The sequence below is a fragment of the Nelumbo nucifera genome, chromosome 6 (genome assembly GCF_055504915.1).
Source record: "Nelumbo nucifera cultivar China Antique chromosome 6, China Antique-T2T, whole genome shotgun sequence".
Lineage (NCBI taxonomy): Eukaryota > Viridiplantae > Streptophyta > Magnoliopsida > Proteales > Nelumbonaceae > Nelumbo > Nelumbo nucifera.
In genome coordinates this window covers 53832037-53856786 of record NC_142654.1, presented here as the reverse complement: position 1 = coordinate 53856786, position 24750 = coordinate 53832037, and the positions used below count along the sequence as shown (strand labels likewise).

Genomic DNA, 24750 nt, shown 5'->3' with positions numbered 1-24750 from the left:
CAAGCCCAAAATCATTTATATTACTATAAATTATAAAGTAAAATACACATTTCAAATCTTTTCCGGGTTGATTGTTTTTTGCCAGGAAGGATTAGGTGGGGTCTGGAGATTTTTCTTTTCTTTTTCTTTTTGGTGACCTCTGGTCACCTTCTGCGTATCAATTTCTTTTCCTTTTAATAAATTTTATTTTATTACCAAAAAAGGCAAAAATTTTACTTTTGGATTTTAAAAATACATATGCAAAGTCCGTCCAAACATTGCCTAAATTTAAGATGCATGGCGGTGCTTCATTTAAGATTGTTTTTTTTTTGTTTATTTACATTTTTTTGAAAGATGGTAAAATTTCTATTAATTAATGATGACAGACTTTGCTCCAAAAACAAGCATACAGACAGAATCTATGACAGTTGCAACAAAGAGGCATACAGCCATGCACTTTTTTTTTGTTTATTTACATATTCAAGAGATATTTCAATTCCAACAAACAGTTGCATTCTTGGAAACACTTTATTGCATATTGATAAAACCCTTAATTTATAATGAAACTTGAACATTGTTTCAAAAAGCCTAAATATGTCACATGGAATAAAGGAAGTGTAATCTAAATAACTTGCATTCACTAACAATTGAAACTCACCATTGATCTTTTACTCAGTCTTGTAATGAGAATCTTATTAAAAAATCTATGAGTATGCCCTTAGAATTGGACATCTCAAGATGTGAATATGTGCATTATACTTTCAGCTAAAAGTCTCTAGGTTGAGAGCCTCAGGACATTTTCCTGAACCTTGACCAAGGTGTAACATGCTAATTGTAAAAGCATTGGTGAAAATTAATGTTGCTGAAACATATACATGCTTGTATATTTAAATTTTCTTGCACATCATGTATGGAGCTGGCAGAACATCGGCACGCAGATGTTCAGATGTGTTTAAAACAAATATCTGAGGCTAATAATAATGGAAAAGTTTTTTTTTTTTTTTTCTGCGGTGGGGGGGTGGGGTGGCTATGAATTTCACAGTATTGCATGAGTGTTCTATTAATCCTAGGTGAACCAGGAATCACAAGCAAGTGCACAAATTAACTAATTTAAGGAAATGTTCTTTTAATAATAGGATGATGAAATGCTTTTCTAAAATGTACCAACATTTATCTGGTGACGTGTATATAAACACGATATTATTAACTTGTGGTAGATGCTCTTCTAAACTATCTATAATGAATGTAAACTGGAAAATAAAAACATACGGAGTGCAGTGGTCCTAAATTTGATCCATGGAGTTCTGTAATGGGCACTTGATTGAAATACTTACCGTTTCATGAATCCATGCACAGAGGTATAGGTAGTTGGTGGAGCCAATTTATATTTTCCTCCATTGCAAGGGCACTTACACAGTGTGTCCCAATTGAACAGGCTCGAGCTCATTCACACTGTCAATGCATAAATAGGCCCAGATTAGTCTAATGTCACAATTACACCCCCGGCCAGATAATAAAGACCACTTGAAAGCAGATTGGAGGATCTGCATTTATGTCTTGGTTAATCCTTTTTGGAGCTGCTTCCTTAGACATTGTTTACTTGTTCATGTGGAAGTAACTTCTCATTACTTTTTGCATTTTCATCAAGATTGAATGCTTAGTATTTGTTAGGACAATGTTCTTTTATTATGCCTATTGTTCACTCCAGATTTTCTTGTCACTCAGCAGTTTTGAGATTGGTACTTCATGCTTAATTTTAAGATTTATGGTTTTTTGATTGAGTTTGTAGCCTGTCTGAATAGCTGATTCTAGGAGTTGCTTGCTTTACATCCAATTAGTTGATCTGATTCTCTGTAGTTCCTAAAACATGTCTGGTTGAGCTCTTAGGCTTGTTGATATGCTTTACTGCACTTAGGCTTGTTGATATACTTTACTGCACTTAATGATGCATGGTTAATTTGTGGTGAAATTTGTTTTAAGATACCCTAGTAATTACTATGATTATGGTCATAGAAGCTCCACTTTCATGCTATTTTCTCACTTTTGCATTCCATAGAGTTTGATTTCCTGTAATTCATTCATGACATATTGATTAGAGAAAAAAAACTGGTTGTTGCATATCTGTTATTGGGATGTTTATTTTGGATATGATATATACTCTTCAGAAAATAGGGGTAATTTCTTGGTGCAATGGTAAAATCTAAGGCTGACAAGCATGAGAACTTGGGTTCAAGTATGATAATGACTACTTCTTTAAAAAAATGCCAGAGGTTAGGTCCATATCCCATCCACCCCTTCCAATATAGCTAGAATATCCTTCAAATGATCCCTTGTGGGGTTATTGTCTTGGCTAATTACCGTCCTGTCAGTTCATTTGAATTCTGAAACTGAGATTTAGTGAGTCACCTTATTGTTCTCTGTGTATCAAACTGCTATACGTCTGTCAATGTATTAAATGATATTATAGCGTTTCATGATAAAACTTGGAACAGAAAAATAATAACATAGTACAATGCTGTCCAGTAGCATTTTGCAATGAAAAACTTAAGTTGATGTATGGAGACTGTTAACAGTACTTGTACTTAGAGCCTCAGAGACTTGTTTTTTTGTCTTTGTACACCTTTTTAACTTATCTGTTGGGATGCCCTAATATAAATAGAAGTGCTGGCGCTGCCAGCCCAACTTTTTGACTCCAAATCTTTCTTCTCTCGTCTCTCTGACTTTCTAACACTTTCTACTAAAAAAACATGGTATCAGAGCATTGGTTTTGGGATTAAAGACAGTGTGATCAAGTTTTTTCCTTTAGACTTATTTTCTTTTTGGATCAAACCTAGAGGGAAGTGCATCAGCTGACCTGTAAGTGGTTCCTGTGCTGTTTTTTTTTTTTTTTTTTTTTTCTTTTTTCTTATTTCTTGGTCGTGTGCCAAGAAATCACCTATAGGGGGGGGGGGGTGAATAGATGCTACGAAGGTGTTTTTTCAGTTCCATGTGGGTTGTGTGATTCTTTTTGTACCCAGGGTAGGTGGGTTGTGTTCGTCTGGATGACCTGTACCTGCTGTAACAACAATTGTCTACATTGTTTTGGTGATTGCAGTACTTGTGTGGCTTGAAATAGGATGAAGTGATCTTCATAGGGGCTGCCAGACCAGGAATAGACTGTTTTTTACTTCTGGAATTTTTCAGTAGTGTGGTGGTGTTTTTTTTGGTGTGAACAGAGGGGAATGATTCTATAGTGCTGCTTTGTGTGAAGTCAAGTGTTCTTGTGGCATTGGTGATAGTTTCTTTCTTTTTCTGCTGTTCTTTGTGATTGAATAGTGCAATTAGACTTTTCCTAGCATGTCTTCCGAGGACTCAGTTGTCTCTGGTGTGTCCTCTAGTGACGGTGGAGTGAGTGGGGGATTTGATATGTACTTTCATATGGCTGTAATTCCCTTTGATGGACTCAATTACCTAGAATGGTCAAAGGGAATTAAACTCTACATAACTACAGGGGGAAAGATGGGTTAATGGTAAGATTAAAGAACCGAAGTTAAGGAGTATAGACCATGATAAGTGGGATCGAGAAAACAACATGGTGATGTTGTGGCTGTTACTGTCCATGCTACCACAGGTGAGGAAGACCTTCATGTGGGCAAAAACGGCTTATGACATTTGGGAGCAAGCTAAATCTACCTATTCAGAACAATGACATTATGCAAAGATTTATCAATTGCAAGGTACTTCTTCAACCTGCAAGCAGGGGGAGAGGAGTCTCTCCGTATACTACTCAAATTTGACCTCAATTTGGAAAGAATTGGATCACTATCCGAGTATGAATTGGAAATATGATGTGGATGTTAAGGCCTACAAGTCTTTGATTTCTCAACAATGAGTTGTTGCCTTTCTTTTGGGGCTGAACCCTATGTATCAATCTATTAAGGTTCAGATATTGGGAAGTAAAGATCTCCCATCAGTGCATGAAGTGTATGCCCTATTGCAATTAGAAGAGAGTAGGAGGAATGTGATGAATAGTTCAGAGGGGGAGCTAGTTGCTCTGACAGTTAGACGGGGTGCAAATGCAAGTGATGGAAGTTCCTTTAAGAAGGGTGGTTCTCAAAAATGGGTGGATGACAAAGATAAAGTTTGGTCTATTCATTGCTAGCGGTCCAGGCACACTAAGGACACTTGTTGGGATCCCTATGGAAAGCCTAAGCGGGCGCAAGAATTAAGTAAGAAGTCTGTTCAAGAACAAAACAAGAAGCCTAGTCAGCAGGGTCAGAAGAAGTACAATTCAACCAACTTGGTCTCTCCGGAACATTGGACTTTAGGTCTGAGTGTCCGACTATGAACCGAGATCGTCCTTCTGGTTTCGATCCAAAGGAAGATATTATCAACTTATTCTGTGACCATCTCAAGTTGTATGGTAGGACACTTCGTCAAATGGATTTTGGCACTACTCTATCCACTTCCTTTGTGTTTACATTAGGTAACTGTGCCATAGACTTCGACGTATCTTCTCATGCTTCAGAATCTCCTTGGATCATTGATTCTGGAGCCTCGAATCATATGATGGGTAAGTCCAATTTATTTTCGTCCTATAACCTACTTTTTGGGAGAGATAAGGTGAGACTAGTTGATAGTTCATTCTCCCATGTGGCCTTATTCTCTCAAATGTATTGCATGTACCTAAACTTCCTGTAAATTTGTTTTCCATAAGTAGCATTATAAATTCATTTAACTGCATAGTAACCTTTTCTCCTTGTGTTATATAGGATTTGACCTCGGGGGAGATGGTTGGTAGAGGTAGTATGGTTGATGGTCCCTATGTATTGGAAATAAATTTGGTTTTGAAACCAGAGAGTTTGGTCTTGTAGCTATAGAGTCTATGTGTTAGTCTAGTATGAGTTAGGTTTATTTATGGCATAGTTGTCTTGGTCATTTGTCTTTTGAGTCATTGCAAATTTTGTTTCCAGAATTGTTGAAGTCAGTGTCCATGTCCAAGTTGAAATGTCAAAATTGTCAGTTGAGCATACATTGTAGAAATCCTTTCTCATCAAAGAATAGTAAAGCTGAATTTCCTTTTCATATTGTTCATTTTGATATTTGAGGCCCTGCTACCTTACCTTCCGAGATTAGGTATAAGTACTTCATTATGCTTATTGATGATCATTCTAGATATGTGTCGGTGTATCCAATGTGGGCGAGAGATGAAGTTCCAAAAATTGTGAAAGAATTTCAACATACGATATTCACCCAATTCTTGACTAAAATTCAAACCTTCTAGTTTAACAATGCCAAAGAGTATTTCCATTTTGAGTTCATTGAGTTTTTCACCTCACATGGATCCCTTCACCGTAGTTCATGTGCTAGAACACCCCAACAGAATGGCATTGTAGAAAGAAAAAACTGTCATCTTGAAGTTGCTCGTGGGTTGTTGCTTCATATGAATGTTCCCAAATGTTTTGAATTCAAATCCAAATCCAATAGCACATATCTTGGATTCAATCCAATTTTAAGATCCAATTGGATCTTAGAAAGAGCATTCGAATTCGAATCCATTATGTTGGATATCTGAATACGATCCGAGCCGATTCAAATTTTGAAAAATTTAATAAATTATTAAAAGAAAAAAATAGTTTATATAAAGAAAAACAAAAAATATATGTATTTTTTCAACTATTTTCATTATATATTAATATATACATGTCTTTATATATGTGTGTGTGTTAGATCGGATCAGATCCTTTTTGGGTGATTCAAATTCAATATGATTTTCAATTGGATCCTATATTATGTGATGTGATCTGATATGATCCAAAAATCTGACAAAAATAGGATCAGATCATGATTCGATCCATTTGCACCCTTAATCTCATTAACAGTATGCCATCTCGGGTGTTGGAGTATAAGGCCCCACATGACCTCTTGTTTTCCAAATCTCCCTTGTTCTTTGTCCCTATGCGTGTGTGTGGTTGCCGTTGCTTTGTACATGACCTATCTCCCTCTCGTGGTAAACTTGACTCTCGTGCTATTCCATGTGTCTTCTTGAGTTACCCTTCCTTTCAAAAGGATTACTAGTGTTTTGATCCAATTTCTAGGAATACTATGTATTTATGGATGTATCCTTTGAGAGTAACCCATTTTTTCTTGTTTCTCCCCAAGGGGAGAGTAGGGTTGAGGAGACACGCACAAGTTCAACTTCTTCCTCTTCCTGATCCTCCTTCATTTCGTGTGTTTCTTTGCTACTGAAAGGGCCAATCAAGTTCGAAAGTAGCAGAACAACTTGAGGTTGTACCACCGACATCATTGGAATCTTTGAGGGTAGATCCTTCTCAACCAGGTACCATTATCCCTATTGATATGTTTGAACCCATTGATATAAATACTTCTATTGCTGATGATCTTGGCATTCCTATTGCTAAAAGAAAGGGTGTCAAGTCTTGTTCCACCAAGTACCTATTTCCTGTGTTGTTTCCTATGAGAACATTTGACCTCCATTCTGTGCTTTTCTTTCTTTCATTGACGGTGTTCCTATCCCTAAGAATGTGACAAAGACTTTGTTGGTCCCTGAATGGATAGGTGTAATGAAAGAGGAAATAAGTGCTTTACATAAAAATGGTACATGGAAGTTGGTGGACCTTCTTAATGGAAAAGAACCAGTAGGGTGCAAGTGGGTATTTACAGTGAAATATAGGGATGATGGCACAATGGAAAGATATAAAGCCAAGTTGGTGCAAAGGAGTTTACACAAGTGTATGGAGTAGATTATGCTGAGAACTTTACCTCGATTGCCAAGATGAACTCCATAGATTCCTTCTTTGGTAGTCAATTTTGAATGGGACCTTCACTAGTTAGATATTAAGAATGCCTTTTGAATGGTGATCTAGAAGAAGATGTATATATGGTTCAATCTCTTGGTTTCTATGCTAAAGGCAGTGAGCAAAAAGTGCGCAAATTGAAGAAATCCTTATATAGCCTAATACAATCATTGAGGGCTTGGTTCAACAGGTTCCATTTAGCTATGCAATAGGTTGGTTTTAAGTAGTGTCAGTCTGACCATACGCTGTTTGTAAAGAGGGGGAAGGTATAATTGCAGCAGCAATAGTGTATGTTGATGACATAGTAGTCATTGGCAGTGATTTAAAAGGCGCGCCTAGGCGTACAGGCGAGGCGCATTTTAGGGTAGGTGCCTCGCCTAGGTCCTAGGTGCAGCCCTTTCAAAAGGCACACGCCTGGTGCGCCTGATGCGCCTTGCGCTTCAGCCCAAGGGCACGGCACAAAGGTGGCTCGTAGAATCAGGAATGTAATATGTTTTACATCACATTAGCTACTTTAAGTAATGTAATTGAGGAGAAACAAAGAGATTGTGGGTTTTACATGCTTGAAAATGTTTTATATGTTTGATTTTATTTTTAAATTCACATTTGAATATGCTTTACATGTTATGTTTATCTATTTTAATTTTAGATAATAGGTTTTTTAAAACATTTATTTTAAAATTTAAAGTTTATATTTTTTATTAATATTATGTTTAATATTTTTTGGTTTTTTTGACATTTTTTTTTGATTTTTTAGCATTTTTTTAAATTTTTGCACCTTGCTTCAAAAGGGCGTTCGCCTCGCCTTGCGCTTTGCGCCTTGGGCACAAATTAACCCTTGTGCCTTTTTTGTGCCCTTGCGCTTTTAAAACATTGGTCATTGGAGATTGGACAAGTAAGATTCTAAAGTTGAAGAAGTTTTTAACCACCAATTTGAGGTAAAAGATCTAGGTTCCTTGAGGTATTTTCTTGGAATTGAAATTGCCCACTCAAAAAAGAGGTTCTTCATTTCTCAAAGGAAATACATCCTAGACCTTTTACAGGGCACAGGTTAACTAGGAGTAAAGCCAGTTGATTCTCCTATTGATTTTAATCACAAGTTGGGTGATTGTGATGGTGAAACAATAAAGGATGTGAAATAGTTCCAGAGATTTGTGGGGAGGATTTTGTATTTGTCTATGACTAGGCCTAACATTGCATATGTCGTGGATGTCCTTTTAGTTCATGCATGCCCCTAAGGCTACCCACATGGAGGCTGTTGGAAGGATTCTCAAGTATCTCAAGAAGTATTCAGAGGCTGGTTTGTTATTCCAAAAGTATGGGCATTTAAAGGTGGTGTTTACAAATGCTGATTGGCCTGGTTTTATAGATGATAGGAAACCTACTAGTGGATATCCCACTTTCATGGGAGGAAATCTTGTCACATGGAGGAGTAAGGAACAAAGTGTGGTGGCTAGGTTCGGTGTGGAAGTAAAATACAGAGTTATGTCCTATGTTGTTGCTGAAATTTTGCGGATAAAAAATTTGTTAAAATGTGAGATTTGCTGTTGATAGTCCTATGCCATTGTATTGTGACAACAAGGCAGCTATCAATATTATTTCCAATCCGGTTCTTCACGATAGGATCAAATACTTTGAAGTGGACAAACACTTTATTAGGGAGAAAATCATGAGCGGCTAAGTATGCACTCCTTATTGTTAGTTCTGAAGAGCAAATTGTATATATCTTCATAGAGGGCCTACACCACCTGTGGCACAATGACTTGTGTGACAAGTTGGGTATGATTGATATCTATTTCCGAACTTGAGGGGGAGCGTTAGTACTTGTACTTAGAGCCACATGGGTTTTTTCTTGTCCTTGTACACCTTTTTAACTTATTTGTTGGGATACCCTAATATAAATAGAAGTGCTGGCACCACCAACCCAACTTTTTGACTCCAAGTCTTTCTTTTCTCTCCTCTCCTAACTTTCTAACACTGTCTACTGAGAAAACAAAGACTATTTAGAAGCAAATTTCTATTAAAACACAACCAGAAAATATCACCCCCTTACAACAGACAGAACACTCAAAATCTGAGTTGGGGAATGCATTTTTTTATCAGCAAAGTAACTTTATTTATTAAACTGAAAGTAGATTACAAGTGTTTTAGGTACTCTGTAGTCCAGAGTACATCATCATACAATTTACCCCAAATTAGGACCATCATCTCTTTGTTTTGCTATGATTAGCTATAGCTTTGCCCAAAATAAAGTAGACCTATCAACTCCCTGAATGAAAATTTATATTTCCAGGGTGCTGAGTTTATTTGCTTAGCCCAAGAGATGACCAAGAGCGAGTCCCCTTCTACTTCCAACTCTCTAGCTTCTAATAGTACTGTTAACTTCAAGCCTTGTAAAGTGCCATAATTTCTACCTGAACTGAGTCTCTATAACCAATTGGTCCTGGGAATAAAGCCACAACTTTTCCATGATGATTTCTAAAGACTCCCCCTATACTGCCCTCCCCTGGTTTCCAAAAGCGCTACCATCAAAGTTCAGCTTCAATTTATTTATCAAAAAAAAAAAAGTTCAGCTTCAATTTATTTGGCTTTGGAGGTTTCCAATCCACTTTGATAATTTCTTTATGTGTATTCAATTGTGCAACTTCCTTCCATGTTACCCAATGTGCAGATCTGACTTTTATGGTTTCAATCACTTCCTCCATAGATTTACTCTTCTCATTGAAAATGCTTTGATTTCTTTCTTCCCAGATGTTCCATACCACAGCTGCTCTTGTTACCCTCTGGGCCTCCACAAACATCATCCCCCCCTTTTTTTTTTCTGTTGCCTCAAGAAGATGGAGGTGAACAAGCTAACCACATCTTTCGGGGGAGCCCATCTGCGACCAAAGAGTGAAGAGAAGTATTTCCAAATGCAAGATACAAAAGAGCAAGATATTAGTAAATGAGGAAGGGTCTCACCACTAGCCATACAAAGGATACAAGCACGAGTTGGGGAATGCATACAAAATGACATTATTGGGAATTTGATCTGCAGGTGGCTGAATGAACAATCTTTTGCTATTTCTAGTTCTAGGAATAAAACTAAATTATAAGAACTGGAAATACTGTTTCAAGTACAATCTGCTGAAACCTATTGATTGTCAGATTGACCTGCATCAATGATATCCTAAATATGTCGTCTTAAGTGTTGAGCCATGAAATTGCTAAGAAAGTGGAAAGAAGTTGCTAGCTCAGTTACAAGGAAGAAGACTTTGAATCTCATGTGGAACCCTCCACCTCCTGGTTTTATCAAACTAAATTTTGATGGCAGTAGCATGGGGAATCCAGGGCCTTCGGGTATTGGGGGGGTCCTAAGGGATGAGAGAGGTAATGTAATAGCTATGTTCTCATGTCCAATTGGAGTGGGAGACTCCTTGAGGGCTGAGGTGTTAGCAGTGTTGGAAAGGGTACAAAGGGCCAAATAAATTCAAGTCAAGAAACTGCTTATAGAAGGAGATTCTGCGATTGTTGTGGATTGGCTAAAAGAAGACACTTCCAAGATGTGGAGCTACAGCAATGAGAAAAGAAAATTCAAGTGGCTGATTAAGGATATGGAAGTCCTATGTACTTGGGTTAAAAGAAATGCTAACTTTTTTGCTGATGGATTGTCTAGGCAAGGAGTTTTTAGAATTCTGGGTTTTGGGCTCAATTGTAAGGGTCTGAGTGTTTAAATCAGTTGTATTTCTTTTCTGGGGAGTTAAGTATCTTTAGCTCCCCTTCCCTGTAACTTTTTTCTATATTAATGAATTCTGTGGTTATTGATAAAAAAAAAAGTGTTGAGCCATGAAGATATCTCAACACTCGGCTTCCCGGGTGCATGGAGAAGTGATAATATTGTCTACTTTGCATAAACAATGGTGCTCATTATTAAACAGTATATTTGCAGTTGGTTTATCATTAGATTCAGGGTGAACTGTTCCATCAATAAAACGAGTTGATATATTATTGTATATATTCAGAAGTGTTTTAAAAGGCGTGGAAGGTATATGCTTGTAGGCGCGCCTCCAAGCAAGGTGCCCCCAAAACACCCTGAGGCGTATGCCAGAGGCACTGATACCTTTGAGGCGTGCGCCTCAAGTGCAAGAGGCGTATGCCTCATGCACATTAAATATAAAAAGACAAAAAAAAAGAGAAAACGGAAAGGAAATGGGAAATACAAAGAAAAAGAAAGAGAATAAAAGAAGAGAAAAAAAGAAAAGGGAAGGGAAGAAAAGATAAGGGGAAGGAAAGTGGGCCAGGGGCTTTGCCCCCTGACCCCCCCCCCCCCCCCCCCCCCCCCCCCCCCCCCCCCCCCCCCCCCCCCCCCCCAAGTGCCCCTTTCAATGCAGCCCAATTTGGTTTTTCAGCTCACTCACCTTCGCTTCAAAGACCCCCCCTTTCAACTAGTGCTATGCATCTTCATTCTTCTTACTGTAAAAGATTTTTATTAAAAATAAAGAAAAGTGAGATCCTCCTTTTCATCCCCCTCCTCTCAAGGAGGCTTAAACCTCCTTGTGTTCGGGAGGCTTATGCCTCATGCCTCTAGGTAGTGGAATGCCTCACGTCACGCCTTCGCATTTTAAAACATTGATTCGGAATGGTATGTGCACTTTGCTGTATTTGTGCACATTGTCTCTACTTTTCTGACTTTGATAGCCTCATTTTTGTCCTCTTCATCTAGCAGAGACTAGGGAATCTGTTGGATGATAATTTGGATGCCCGGGTTCTTGTTACTAATCACTTTAATGTTCTTTTTGTCCCAGATTAGTCTCAGTGTCACCACTCTTTTCTTATAAACTTGTTATTGTTTAGGAAAAGGTAATGAGTTGATCTAGTTAGATATTTACTGCTAGACATCATTGTTCTGTGGATCTGGTGAAATATGAAGCTGAAGGGTAAACCATATACTGATTGTGCAAATGTACAATGAGTTGGAAGGCGATCCATTTCTTCTTAGTGCCATTGCACAGCCAACAGGGTTGATCTTCTTCCTTGTAAACTCATGCTTCATGTAAGCACTAATCTTCTGAAAAACGGCTGAAAGTGAAATGGGACCTTGGTTTTCTAGATCACTATCCAGCTGGAAGTAAATTGTTCCCAAGTGGTTTGATCTTGTGAGTTGTTTCTGGTTGATATTCCTCACTAGAGTGTGCTATGTACTTGTGGTGCCTCTGGGTGGGTTTATCTTTTTGATCCAGAGCTTAGTGTCAGGATTGAACAGATGCTTTACCTTCATATCAAGTTCTTTATATGTTTCTCTATCTATTTGATTATATAAGACTGCTGCTTGAGGCAAGGACCTGTGGGTCTACTTTAACATTAATTTCTCCCCATCTCCTGCCAACTAACAAATATTGTCCTTGGTTTATCTCAAGCTGCAGACTAGAGGCCTATATAAATCCAAACTTCCTTGTTTCTTTGCTTGGAAGAATGTATATTATAGGGAATGCTTGTATTTCAGCATATGTACCCATAATGGATCTTATTGTTTAATTATTCTCTACATTGATTTTTCCATTGAAGTCATGTTCATTTCCCAACTCCTTAGGCCTAGCCCCCCATCTCTTTATACATCTTTTACATTTTATGGTGTTGACTGCCTTCTTATTGTGCTTCTGCCAGAAATTTCTGTAGGCTTTTTCCAACTCATTGTGAACTTTTCTGGGTATTGATTTTTTTTGGAATTTCATAAACAATAAGACTCTGTTTGGAAAGAGTGCAAGTGCTGGTTCCGTGCATATATGCACTCTTGTTCAGTTTTGCTGGTGTTTGGTAGGAATGCATTTATGTACTGAAAGTGACAACTTTCATAAATTTCAAGGCATTTTGCATCCAAAATTAGAGCAAAGTTGATCAATGTTAAAAATGTATATATATATTATATTTGAGAAAAGGTAACTGATTTCATTAAATAAGGGAGGAATGTACAAGGTCTTGTCAGCAAAACAAAAACAAAAGACAAAGCCCACTAGTAATTTGGCAATGTATGTGCACTATACAAAATATCCCTTCCCAGCCCAGATTAGCAAGTCTATCAGCCACTTGATTAAACTCTCTAGGAATCCATCTAAAACTGCAATGCAAGCAAGAGGCGAGCTCCCTGATTTCTAACAGCAGGTGGGAGAGCGTCCATGGGTCAAGTGTCTGTCCAGAAGCCTAATTTATAACATTCCTTGAATCTCTTTCCACTGCAATGAAACTAAGCTGTTGCGACTTGGCAATTCTGATGCCTTCAAGAGGGATCCTAGTCTCTGCTTCTGATGCATCAGCAGCCTTGGAAGGACCACTATAGGCCCTAGTCAATTCTCCATTTGATCTACAAACCAAACCTTCCTATTCCCGCATCTGAACTGCCCTCCATAGCTCTCCTGAAGCTGCCATCAAAGTTCAGAAAGTACTCACATTCTTCTTGGGGTGATTTTAGAGAAAGGCTGAGGGTGAAAGGGAGTGGTTGACAGTAGAGCTGGCCTCTTCCTTTGCAGTTCACTCCGATTGATACCCCCAAAAACTTTACTATTCACCATCCAGCTGTTGATATTAGCTAGGATATGATCTGTAAGAGTCTCCAAGGAGGAGTAATTCTCATCGAATAATCTCCTATTTCTTTCCTCCCAGATGTCCCACTTGACACAGCATGGATAATTACTTTCCAGAAGCAACTTCCTCTCTTGCCCACATTAATCTTTAGCCCTTGTGAAGGGTTGAAAAACTCTATAACAGAATTTGGGGGAGTCCATCTGAGACTGCCCCTTGCTAAAGAGTCAAGAAAAAACTGCCAAAGACTTCTGTCCACAATGCAATTGATAAAAAGATGACCAATAGATTCCCCATCATTATAGCACATCAGACAAATAGATGAAGAGATGTAGAGTTTGCCTTGAAACTTCTTTTGGAGGTTGTCGCAGGTATTCAGCTTTGCACAAGAAGCCTCACAAACCATGAAGGAAATTCTAGGGGGGACTGTGGGTAGCCAAACCTCTTTGCCCAGAAATGGAGAGGGTTGGGTTGGCAGTTATGTTGAAAGAAAGAAAAGGTAGTAAAGGGAGAGATAAAAACTTTTGAGAGCAATGAGTGTAAGGAAGTAATTGTGGGGGTTTCTGAGTCTCGCAACCATCTATGGAAGTTGAAATTGAAGGAGAGGCCCTCTGATCCTCTTATCAAGGTTGTAGAAATGAAAGCTTGTTTATCACGCACTAACCTAAAAAGAGAGGGGAAAGCTTCACAGAGAGGTTTATTTCCCCACATAAGGTCTGTCCAGAATTTAATGGTATTCCCATTTCCAGTTTTCAATCTAAGAAAGGGAGAAAAAGAAGCAAATGACTGTAGAGTACCTTTCCAAGGATTTCGAGAGGAATGAGCTGGTAAAGGAAGAGAGTTGCCCCATCCCAAACTGCTTCTACCATATTGGCTGCGGATGACCGAGGCCCACAAAGTTTTGTTCCATCTTGAGCCTCCAAAGCCACTTCCCAAGGAGAGTCTGATTTCTTTCTGAGATGTGTCCCAAGCCTAGCCCACCTTTTTTTCTTGATCAGCACTAGCCCACCTTCTTTTTTGGGCTTGCAAACAGTTTTCCAGTTCACTAAGTGGCAAACTTTATCTTCTCCTCCCTCCCAGAGTAATGTCTTTGGATTTTCTCCAATCTATTCCTTATCTTAACTGGTACTTTGAAAAGTGAGAGAAAGTAGATAGGGAGGTTTGAGAGTGTAGCCTTGATGAGAGTTAGTCTACCACCTTTGGATATATTTCAATCTTGGGATTCGTGTTTGCACCCATTACAACTAAAAATTGTTTGGCAAGAAAGTAAATTTATCAATGCAAAACTAAACCAACTTTGCATTTGCATTATTTGGATGCAAATTTTGCACTTAAAGGTGTGTTAAAAAGGTGTATTTCAATCTTGGGATTTGCATTTGCACCCATTACAACTAAAAGAGTAAAATACAAAAACCTCCTCTCAAGTTTCTAACAATCATAAGAACTTTCCCTATAGTTTCATTTTAACAAATACCTCCCTGAACTTTTGAGAAATTCAACAAAAACCTCCCTGCCATTACCTTTCCAGACGGAAAATTAGACTAATGAGCCAGTTTTTTTCCAAATACCCATTCTACCTCTTCATAAATTATTTTACATACAAATTTACTGAAATAACCATGTTTTAATTTGACAAAAACCTTCTTTAAAGGTCATATTCTAACATTTTTGTCAAGTTAAAACATGGTTATTTCAATAATTTTGTATATAAAATAATTTATGAAATGGTAGAATGGATATTTGAAAAAAAAACGGGTGCATCAGTCTAACGTTTTCCGTCTGGAAAGGTGACAGAAGAGAGGTTTTTGTTGAGTTTCTCAAAAGTTCAGGAGAGGTATTTGTTAAAATGAAACTATAGGGGAGGTTTTTATGATTGTCAGAAACTTGAGGGGAGGTTTTTGTATTTTACCCCAACTAAAAATCGTTTGGCAAGAAAGTAAATTTATCAATGAAAAACTAAACCAACTTTGCATTTGCATGGGCCAGAATGCACTATACGTATTTGTATTTGCACTCTTCCCAAACGGAGCCTAATGGACTGAGCCACCACTTGGGTCAGCTGTTCCTTCCCATCTTCAACAATAGTTCTGGTCTTCACCTTCTCACTCTGTTGTTGAACCAACTTGGGTCTTCACCTTCTCACTCTACGTCTTCTTTCCAATTAGTAGCCTTGCACTCAAGCATAGTTTTCAAGGCGCCAAGGCAAGGCTAGGCGACTGGGGGGTGCCTTGTCGCCTAGTCGCCTAGGCGATGGATTTTTTTATGTTAAAAACATAGATCCTAGGGTAGTTCCCTAGGTACCATAACCATATATATATATATTTTGATCAATAACAGTGAATTTTATTAAAGATTGAGAAAGTACATAGATAAGGAGCTAAAAAATCTTAACTCACTAATACATCAATGTACACCCAAACCGTAAACAATTACAGAACAGCCCAAAAAATAGAGTTTCTGTTCACCCCTTGCCTAGCTAAGCCATCTGCCAATGAGTTTGCACTTCTCTTTACCCATGTACAACTAACTTCTATGTCGTTACTCAACCACTTAAATTTCCTCTTTTCATTGCTGTAGTTCCAGAGCTTGGATTTGTCCTCTTTTAACCAGTTCACTACAATTTCAGAATCACCTTCTATGGTCAATTTCTTAATGTGCATGTCTTTGACCCTTTGTATGCCTTTAAGAGCTCCTAATATCTCAGCCCTCAAGGAGTCTCCCACCCTAATTGGACCAGAATACATAGCTAACAGATTCCCTTTTTCATCTCTTATCACTCCCCCTATTCCAGAGGACCCTGGATTGCCCAAACTACTGCCATCAAAGTTCAGTTTGATAAAGCTGCTTGGTGGAGGGGTCCAACAAGAACTTGAAGCTTTCTTAGCTGAAGTTGATTCTGCAATTTCCTTCCAATTCCTTAGCATCTCATCAATTGAGAAATCAACAAACAATTCCAAAGTTTTTAACCAGTGTATCACCCTAATGTGAATAACCTCCAATATTACTTCCAAGCTTCTCTCTTTGTCTAGAAAAATCTGCGATTTCTCTCCTCCCAAACAGTCCAACAAACTGCAGCCCTTACACATCTCCACATGAACTTTGCCCTTTTTGTTGAGCAGTTGGGCATGGACGTGAATAAGCTTTGCATTCAAAGGGGGAGTCGACCTGTACCCAAACAAATAAGTAAGCCATTCCCAAATAGCTTTAGCAAACTGACAGGAAATTAGTAAATGGTATCCAGACTCACCATCAGATTTACAGAGGACACACCAATGAGGAAACAAGCAACTATTGGGTCTTTTTCTTTGAAGTAAATCTCCTGTATTAACTCTTTCCAGAAAGGCTTCCCAACAGAAACTCCCAACCTTCAGAGGTATAGGTTGACACCACACTTCTTTAATAGGAAATGACAGTCCAACAGAAGAAGGTTGTATCAGGGCTTTGAAGAAAGAGGCACTGGTGTAGGAGCCCGAGAATGAGTGTCCAAATTCTATTGTCTTCCTTTGTTGGCTCTAGGAAAATCCCTTCAATGATGGATAATAAGGCTGAAATACAACCTAATTCTGTTTCCATTATATCTCTTCTCAACCCCAGGTTCCAACCGAATCTAGAAGGTGAGTTAGAAGGTACTAGGAAGGAGGAAACTGATTCATTTTTAAGGGTAGAGATAGCAAAAATAGTTGGAAATTGATCTTTCAAAGGGGAATCCCCAACCCAAACATGTTCCCAGAATTTAATTAGGTTGCCTAAGTGCAAGTCATACCTGATCCAGAGAGAGTGCACGGGCAAAGTAGTTTGAATGGCTTTCTAGGGGGATGCTGTTGTAGTCCTTGCTAGAATCCCAAGGGGATGCTCTTGAATAGAAAATCAACATATTCATGAGAAGAAAAGGAAGAAGGAAAATAAAATTCAAAAAATATAGGGGCTGAACCCTTATTTTTGTTATAGGAAAAGAAGAAAATAAAAAGTATTGGTAGTAGTAGTAGAAGAAGAATATATGGAAGAGGAAAATGTGTTGATTAGATAAAATTTTAAGTTCTTCCTTACTTATCAGGTTTTTAAGTCTTTGAGGGTGCAATACAGCATTTAGCAATGTTTGTATTGATCAAACCCTAATAAATAAGAAAATAATAAAAAGAAATTAGTATATAAACATACAAAATGATTATTTTAGTTTAATAATGTCTATTTTATAATTATATTCTCAAAAAAGATTGAATAAAAAAGTATTTTATAGTAGGAAGTATAAAACTGCTTGGCGATTAGGCGAGGTGAGCTTCAAAGGGCGCCTTGTCGCCTAGGCGTTGCCTTGACAACTATGCACTCAAGTATTTGTCTTCATATATCACAATTCTCATCTTCATTGTGCAATCTAGTATTCTTCTGTGTTGCTTGATGGTTGATAATCTTGCTAAATAAGATTCCTGATATTTATTAGTTTATCTGTTGTTTCAACATCTCTGAATTCCTCAAGAATCTCTTAAGTTTCTTAACTTCATATATGTTTACCTTCCAAAGTGCCATTAAGAATCTGCAAAGAACAGGTATAATATGCTAGGGGTCAGTCTATTAATTTTGAATTTTTGATACCTCTATCCTTACTTCAGCTTTAGTTTTAATCAGCATCTGGGTCATAATTCCATCCCAACAATAGAACCACAAAGGCTTCATTTCAGAGCACTTGGTTACAAAATTTTTCTTCCACCTCCCCATTAAGGATCAAGAATGAAGTTTTAACCATCCATTGACTTTTTCCAGAATTTTTCTGTCCATCTGATCATAGACCTTTGACACATCCATTTTCAGGGCCACCTATCTTGGGTTATATTCATTTTATTTATTGAGTGGATAATTCTTTTGCAATTTATCATTGACCTTCCCATTCATCGAAAAAACAATCATTGACCTTCTTGTCAGGGATGGATATATGGAGCTAAAGTAGAACCTCCATGTAATTGTTGACTGTGGCATGAGAATAGCCTGAGTAAGTTCCCTTGATATGTTGTTAGTTCCTTTTTTTTTGCCAAGTGCAAAAAGGGATTTCAAATTTTTTTAAGATACTCAAGTTCTAAAATCTAATATGTTTGTATTGTTCTATCATATAGCATACTGAAGTTTTTAGAAGTATCAACTAACTAGCCAAAGTTTAAGCACAAAGAGGGAATGAACTTCCCAATTTGTTGGCTCATACTAAACACTAAAAATATTCTACCTGAGGGTCTTTGTTTATAAGCTTATTTCCTTGGGGAATTTTTTGAAGAGCATAATAGAAGGAACTAAGACCATGATGTTTCACTGAGCTTATTGAAAGTTGGTTTTGTTTGATTTATTTCCTTGGTTCTATTTTCTTTCCTTGGAAAACTGAAGTGGGTTAACCCCAAAACATAAGATACTCTTTTCAATGGCTTCAGCTTATTTAAATTGAATGCACTTGGTTCATGCTTAAACCAAGATTGATTATATTTAATAATCATTGGTTCAAATTTCTTTTCCTGAGATTAGAGAAACATGTTGAATGCTGTTTAAATTAAAGCAAGAGATAGCTAAGATAAACATGTTAAATGCTGTTTAAATTAAAGCAGGAGAGGTTGATTTATAATATTGAAGCCCTTTATTGGATTGAATGTCCTCTAATGGATTGCTCAAAATTAATCTATTTCTAATTATAAATTTAGTGGGATCATGAAGTTTCTATCCTGCAAGTAAATGTTTGATTCTTTATATGTGACCCCCCTACAAATTCAGATCAATGCAGTTTTCTAGGAATAAACATATAAAATGTCGACCTAGCTAACATTTGTAGTTTTATAGGAAAGTTGCCACAAATTGTGAATCAATTGTATGAATGTTTAGTACCGTCATTAATCATTATATACAAGTTGTTGGGATATGGCTTTGATCTTGATTGATGTGTACTGAATTTCGATAACATATATCAAGTAAATTATCATATTTAACAAGAAGTGCATCTCACATGGTTTGCTGTCTCCAAGAATTTGCTGTTGTAGACATCTAGGTTAATTGCCCATCCTTGTGACATGGAAATTAAAGATGATCTCTTGATAAACTTGGAATGGTTGAAAACAAAGTCCTAAATAATGCATCAAGACATTCATACTCTCTAAGGGGAGGTAACATCTCGAGCCTCCTCTTAGGGTGAATGTACACTTCATTTCTTATTATTAATAAAATTATTATTCATTTATCAACAGAAAAAGACATTCATACTATTCATATAATGAAAATGCAAGAAATTCAGTTGAATGGAGTCTTTGAGGGTTCAGTCTGGAATTTTTAATACAATTTATCTTTTTATCAAAGTCTTTTGGTCCTTTGGGAGTTCTGAAATTTATGCTAGCTAGATGGTCTTATGCACCAGTTGCCAAAATGATCACCATAAATTGGTAAATTAATTAATGCTTTCTGTTACACAGGTGAGGTTGTTCCTATCTGAGGACTCTCCCTCACAGGTTGGAATCGGAGCTCAAGATCACCTCCAAGCAAAGGCATCATGGCTACTGCATTCAAGTGGAATGAACTATGATGACCATCTTCCTCCTGGGTTTGAAGGTGCTCAACCTTTTAATCAAGTGAAGAAAGAATTCTCCCAGATCCCTCTTATTAAATGGAAATGTCCTCCCAGAGTAAGCGTGCCTATGTTTTATGTTTCTTTCCGAGTCTTCAATTTTAAATTAAAACCCATCATCCTTGCAATTCATGAGCAAGACTTTACTCCATTGAAGTGTTTGAATTCCTGCTCTAGAATCCAAAACACCGCAATCTTATTACCATCTCCTTTATTCTCTAATTTGCACAGTTTGTGTTGAATCACAATTGGCAAGTGGTGGCCGGGGAAGAAAGCAAAGAGGCTGAAGTTCAAAACCAGAGAGAGATGCGAGTGCTTGAAGCAGTGTATCCTCGCCCTTCTGCCATTCCTCCAAGGTGCATATTGTCTTTCCTTTTGCAACCTTGTCTGTTCGTGGTTTTTCTGTTCTTTTAATCCTACTTTCATTTCATCCATTCTTGCAGCCCATCTGTTTCACCAGATATAGAGAACTATTATCAGGATGATCGTCAGACTCCTATCATTCCCATCACGCCCATCGAAGATGAAGAACCAGATCCATCATGCAGTTCTGTAATTCCAACTGCCACTTCTTTGAGTGTGCAGCAGCCAGTTTTTCCACAAGGCCTGTTGGTTCCTGGATCTGCATACACCTCTAAAAGCGACTTAACAGTTGCTCCAAATCTTGCAGACAATGAAAAGCCTGCTTCTGTTACCATCCCTGGTGTAGAACCTGACGTGGTTGCTGCTGCCTCTGCAGTATTTACTGCAATCATGCGAAGCAACGAGCAGGGAAGTCTGATTGACCATGAGTTGCTCATTAAAATACTGAGCAACCCAAAGCTGGTTGAGAAATTGGTTACGGATTATACAAAACCTTCAAATCCACAAATCACACCCAAGCCAAGCTCACCACCTATGATCCCATTAGGCCCGCTGACAGGCCCACATCCTGTCCACATCAGTAGGACAGAATCAGATTTACCCTTTTCAGCAGCCCCTGCAACGGGAAACTTGTACCCCGTGACAAATGCAGCGGTACCCAACTTAAATCCACGACCACATCCACCTGGAGTCGTTCCAATCCCCAATCCTGCTGCAAAAGCACCTCCCGTCAAAGATGTAAATTACTATAAAAGCCTGATTCAACAACATGGGGGAGAAAGACCAGAAGCTCAGGATCTCACCCTTCCGCAGTTCAGTAATTGCCACAGCCCTCAAACTCTAAGTGCAAACCAAGAACCAGTACAGAGCACAAAACCCAAGATCCCGAAGCCTTGCATCTACTTCAACAGCTCTAGGGGATGTCGGCATGGGGCCAATTGTGCATATCAGCATGATTCGTCATTTCAGCAGCGGGTTGGCACCATGCAGCAACCCCCCATTCCCAGTGCCAAAAGAATGAAACTGGACAGGGAAATAACAGGGAGAACATAGAGCTTGTCGTTAAGAGTTAATGTAATCATGTTCCCAGGATTTTCTCTACGGCAGACAGCCCGGCTTTTATACTTTTTTTTAGATTCATTTGCAGTAAATAGAATCCATCCCCTTCTTTCATTATTTTCCCCTCAGCATTATTTTCAAAACCTAATTTATTATCGAAGGTGCAGGTGTTGAGAGTGTTCCAAGTTCCAATCAATATTGTGATTAAACGATCTGGTTTTCAAATTTAATCACCCAACTTTGTTTTCTATTTTTTATTTAGTTGCAACTTGCGGCGGAAGGTTTTCTTTTTTTTTTCTTGGTATTGAAACTTTTCGCAAGGGAAAATTCAAAGCTTCACTGTACTTGAATTCTGGGGTTCGACTATGATACAAAGAAAAACTTGTGTAAGTTGCGAGCAATCGATTGGTATCATAAAAGTAGTTACCAATCAATATCATAAAGGTGGTAACTAATCAAGCGGAGCGGAACCATGGATTTTATCAGAATTCAAAGGGGAAGGGAGGGAGAGGTTTATGCGTGGGAGGTTTAACATATATATAATAACTTATTTTCTTGTGTAAGTTGCGAGCAATCGATTGGTATCGTAAAAGTAGTAACCAATCAATATCATAAAAGTGGTACCATGGATTTTATCAGAATTCAAAGGGGAAGGGAAGGAGAGGTTTATGGGTCGGAGGTTTAACATATATATAATAACTTAATAAGGGAAAATTCCCAATTAGTATCCTGTACTTTGTGCTTAGTGTCACTTTGGTCTCCAAATTTTAAAATACGACAATTCAGTATTTGAATTTTCAAAACGTGACAATCCAGTACCTGTCATCAAGGTTCAAAATATCGATATGCTCGATATGCTGGTAGGGGCGTATCGGGTGAATCGATACACATTTTGGTCTTTTTTTTTTGTAACCGGTTCAGGGGGGCCGGTTAGGTCTCCTCTACCTCTTGAACCGGTCGGACCTCCAATACACCCATTGTAGGGGTGTTCGGAGGGTTCCCAGAACGATATGTATCGGTCGATAAGGGTCGATACGTGTCGATACTTTGAACCTTGACTGCCATTAATTAGCAGTTAACTTGGTGTTAAGTGACATTTAAAAAAGGCACAAATGCCCTTCGAGTGTCATTTGATTTTCTTTATCAACCATCTAAACATTTACAAAAAAAAAAAAATTAAAAGTCCAAAATCCTTGCTACTTCCATTCAAGAAAGTTGGGGTTACGTTTGAGTGGACATTTTGGTGACCCCAACTTTTTTGAATAGAAGAAGCAAGGATTTGGGACTATTAATTTTTTTGGTCAATGTTTGCATAGTTTATAAAAAAATTAGATAACACTCGAAAGGGCATTTGTGTCTTTTTAAAATGTCACTTAACGGCTGATTAACAACTATTTAACTGTAGGTACTAGATTGTCATTATAATAATTACATGTCATCCAAAGTACAAGGTACTAATTGAGAATTTTCTCATATAATAATATGCACAGTTATATGATATATACATTATAATAATTACATGCAAATATTCAAAATACATAATTATGTTCTTTTATAACATATTTTTATTTTAGTTTCAGTTTTTTATATTAAAAATTGAGATTTGAGGCCAAAAGCCAATTTTTGGCAAAAATAGTGGGACAAGGCACCTTGGGAACACATATATCTTGAAAAGTTAATAATCAAAAGAAAGATTCACCCCCATTAAACATTCGTGCGTAATGTTAAGACCTCTAGAAGTTTGCACTTACATGTTAAAAAAAATTTCACAAAACCAGTCGGTTTTGTAAGGGGATGTTTGGAACCGTGGCCGTTTTTCAAAAAAACGGTGTTACGTTGGATCCACATAGGCGTTTCAACAAACGCCCATGTATCTAATTGTTTGGTTCAGCTGATTGTTAAAAAATCGGGCATGCCTCGAAAATCGGGACCCCATCGATGAACCGTTTCCCCCAACGGTTGACTGATGTGTATCCTATGTGGTGTTTCCCTGTCAGCACATACATGAAAAGCGGTGATGAAAATCGAGACCAGATCTGCTCCTCACACTTGACGCCTCACACACACATCCTACCATGCATTGAGAACATTTCCCATACTTATTATTCACGGGAGATGTTCCCAATGCACGGTGGATGTGCCTGTGAGGTGCCCATTTGTGAGGAGCAGATCTCGGCTCATGAAAATCACCTTACCAAACAACATAATGTTGCTTATTGCCTGCGTGGTAGAAGCGTTTTTTTGCAAAAAACAGATCTTAAAAGCATAGACATTTTTTCTTGAAAATCGGGCCCAAAAAGCATCCACGCTTCCAAGCATCATGTAAATTGCCTTTTGGCCTCAAATCTCACAGGCCCAAAAATTCACGCAGGCCCAGTTCTTTAGTTGTCCTTTCTGATATCATAGTCAAACCCTAGGCCTATATACTAAGACCTGCCATTCAATCTATCATAGTTTTATTTATTTATTTATTTATTTTTGCTACTGTTTTATATGTATGCGAGCGAGAATGCGGACTATCACACACTAATTTCAATCACACATGAAGAAACTTATTGGACTTTGTAGTTTGTGGTCCAATTACTTACTCCATATTTTCACTAATATGCCATTAATTTTGGCTTATGAATGTGTTTTCAGGGAATTTAAAACTTTTGAAAAGTCTATTTTACCCCTTTTATAACCTTATTTATATTATATCAACAAAAATATCATCATCTATAATATACTTGTTTCCTACCATAGAATTAGAATAGGAATGAAAGGTCGAAAACGAGTTTATGGAAATGTAAATTGGATATGGCTATCTCCCCCACGCTTGGTCCTTCAATTTCCTGATGAGTTCTTTAGTTGAGAATGGAAAACTGGATATGGCAATGTCCATTTACTAGCAGCTGGAGAGGTTGGAATTGTTGTTGCAGGTTACAACAGTGTTAATCTCTGTTCTGGGCTGAATATTTTGAACCAACGGTTGTGTAGTAAGGTGGGCAATTTTGAAAGCTCTTTTGTATGTACCCAGTCAACCCTTAAGTGGCATTTGAAAAGATACAAATGCCCTTCAAGTATCATCTAATTCTTTTTATCAATCATCCAAATGTTGACAAAAAATGAATAGTTCAAATTTCTTGCCTTTTCAATTTAAGAAAGTTGGAGTCACGTCTTAGTGGGCATTATGGTGACCCCAACTTTCTTGAATAGAAGAAGCAAGCATTTGGAACTGTTCATTTTTATCAACGTTTGGATGGTTGATAAAGAAAATTAGATGATACTTGAAGGGCATTTGTGTCTTTTCAAATGTCACTTAACAACTGATTAACAATAGGTACTAAATTGGCATGTTTTGAAAGTTTAGGTACTGAATTGTCGTGTTTCAAAGTTCAGGGGCCAAAGTGGCATTATGCCCAAAGTACA

General features: G+C 37.8%; 1 protein-coding gene across 3 annotated transcripts in view; it reads left to right on the top strand.

Annotated features, from left to right (window-relative positions):
* Positions 1-21606, top strand: part of LOC104590109 (zinc finger CCCH domain-containing protein 6-like) — a 41091-nt gene extending 19485 nt beyond the window's left edge. For all 3 annotated transcript variants that reach the window (XM_088889934.1, XM_010248646.3, XM_010248645.3), the window contains 3 exons: positions 19766-19975; positions 20149-20273; positions 20361-21606. In XM_088889934.1, the coding sequence (XP_088746060.1) occupies positions 19865-19975; positions 20149-20273; positions 20361-21333 (1209 nt within the window). In that variant the 5' untranslated portion in view covers positions 19766-19864 and the 3' untranslated portion in view covers positions 21334-21606. The remainder of the gene's footprint in view (positions 1-19765; positions 19976-20148; positions 20274-20360) is intronic.
* The last annotated feature ends 3144 nt before the right edge of the window (positions 21607-24750 follow it).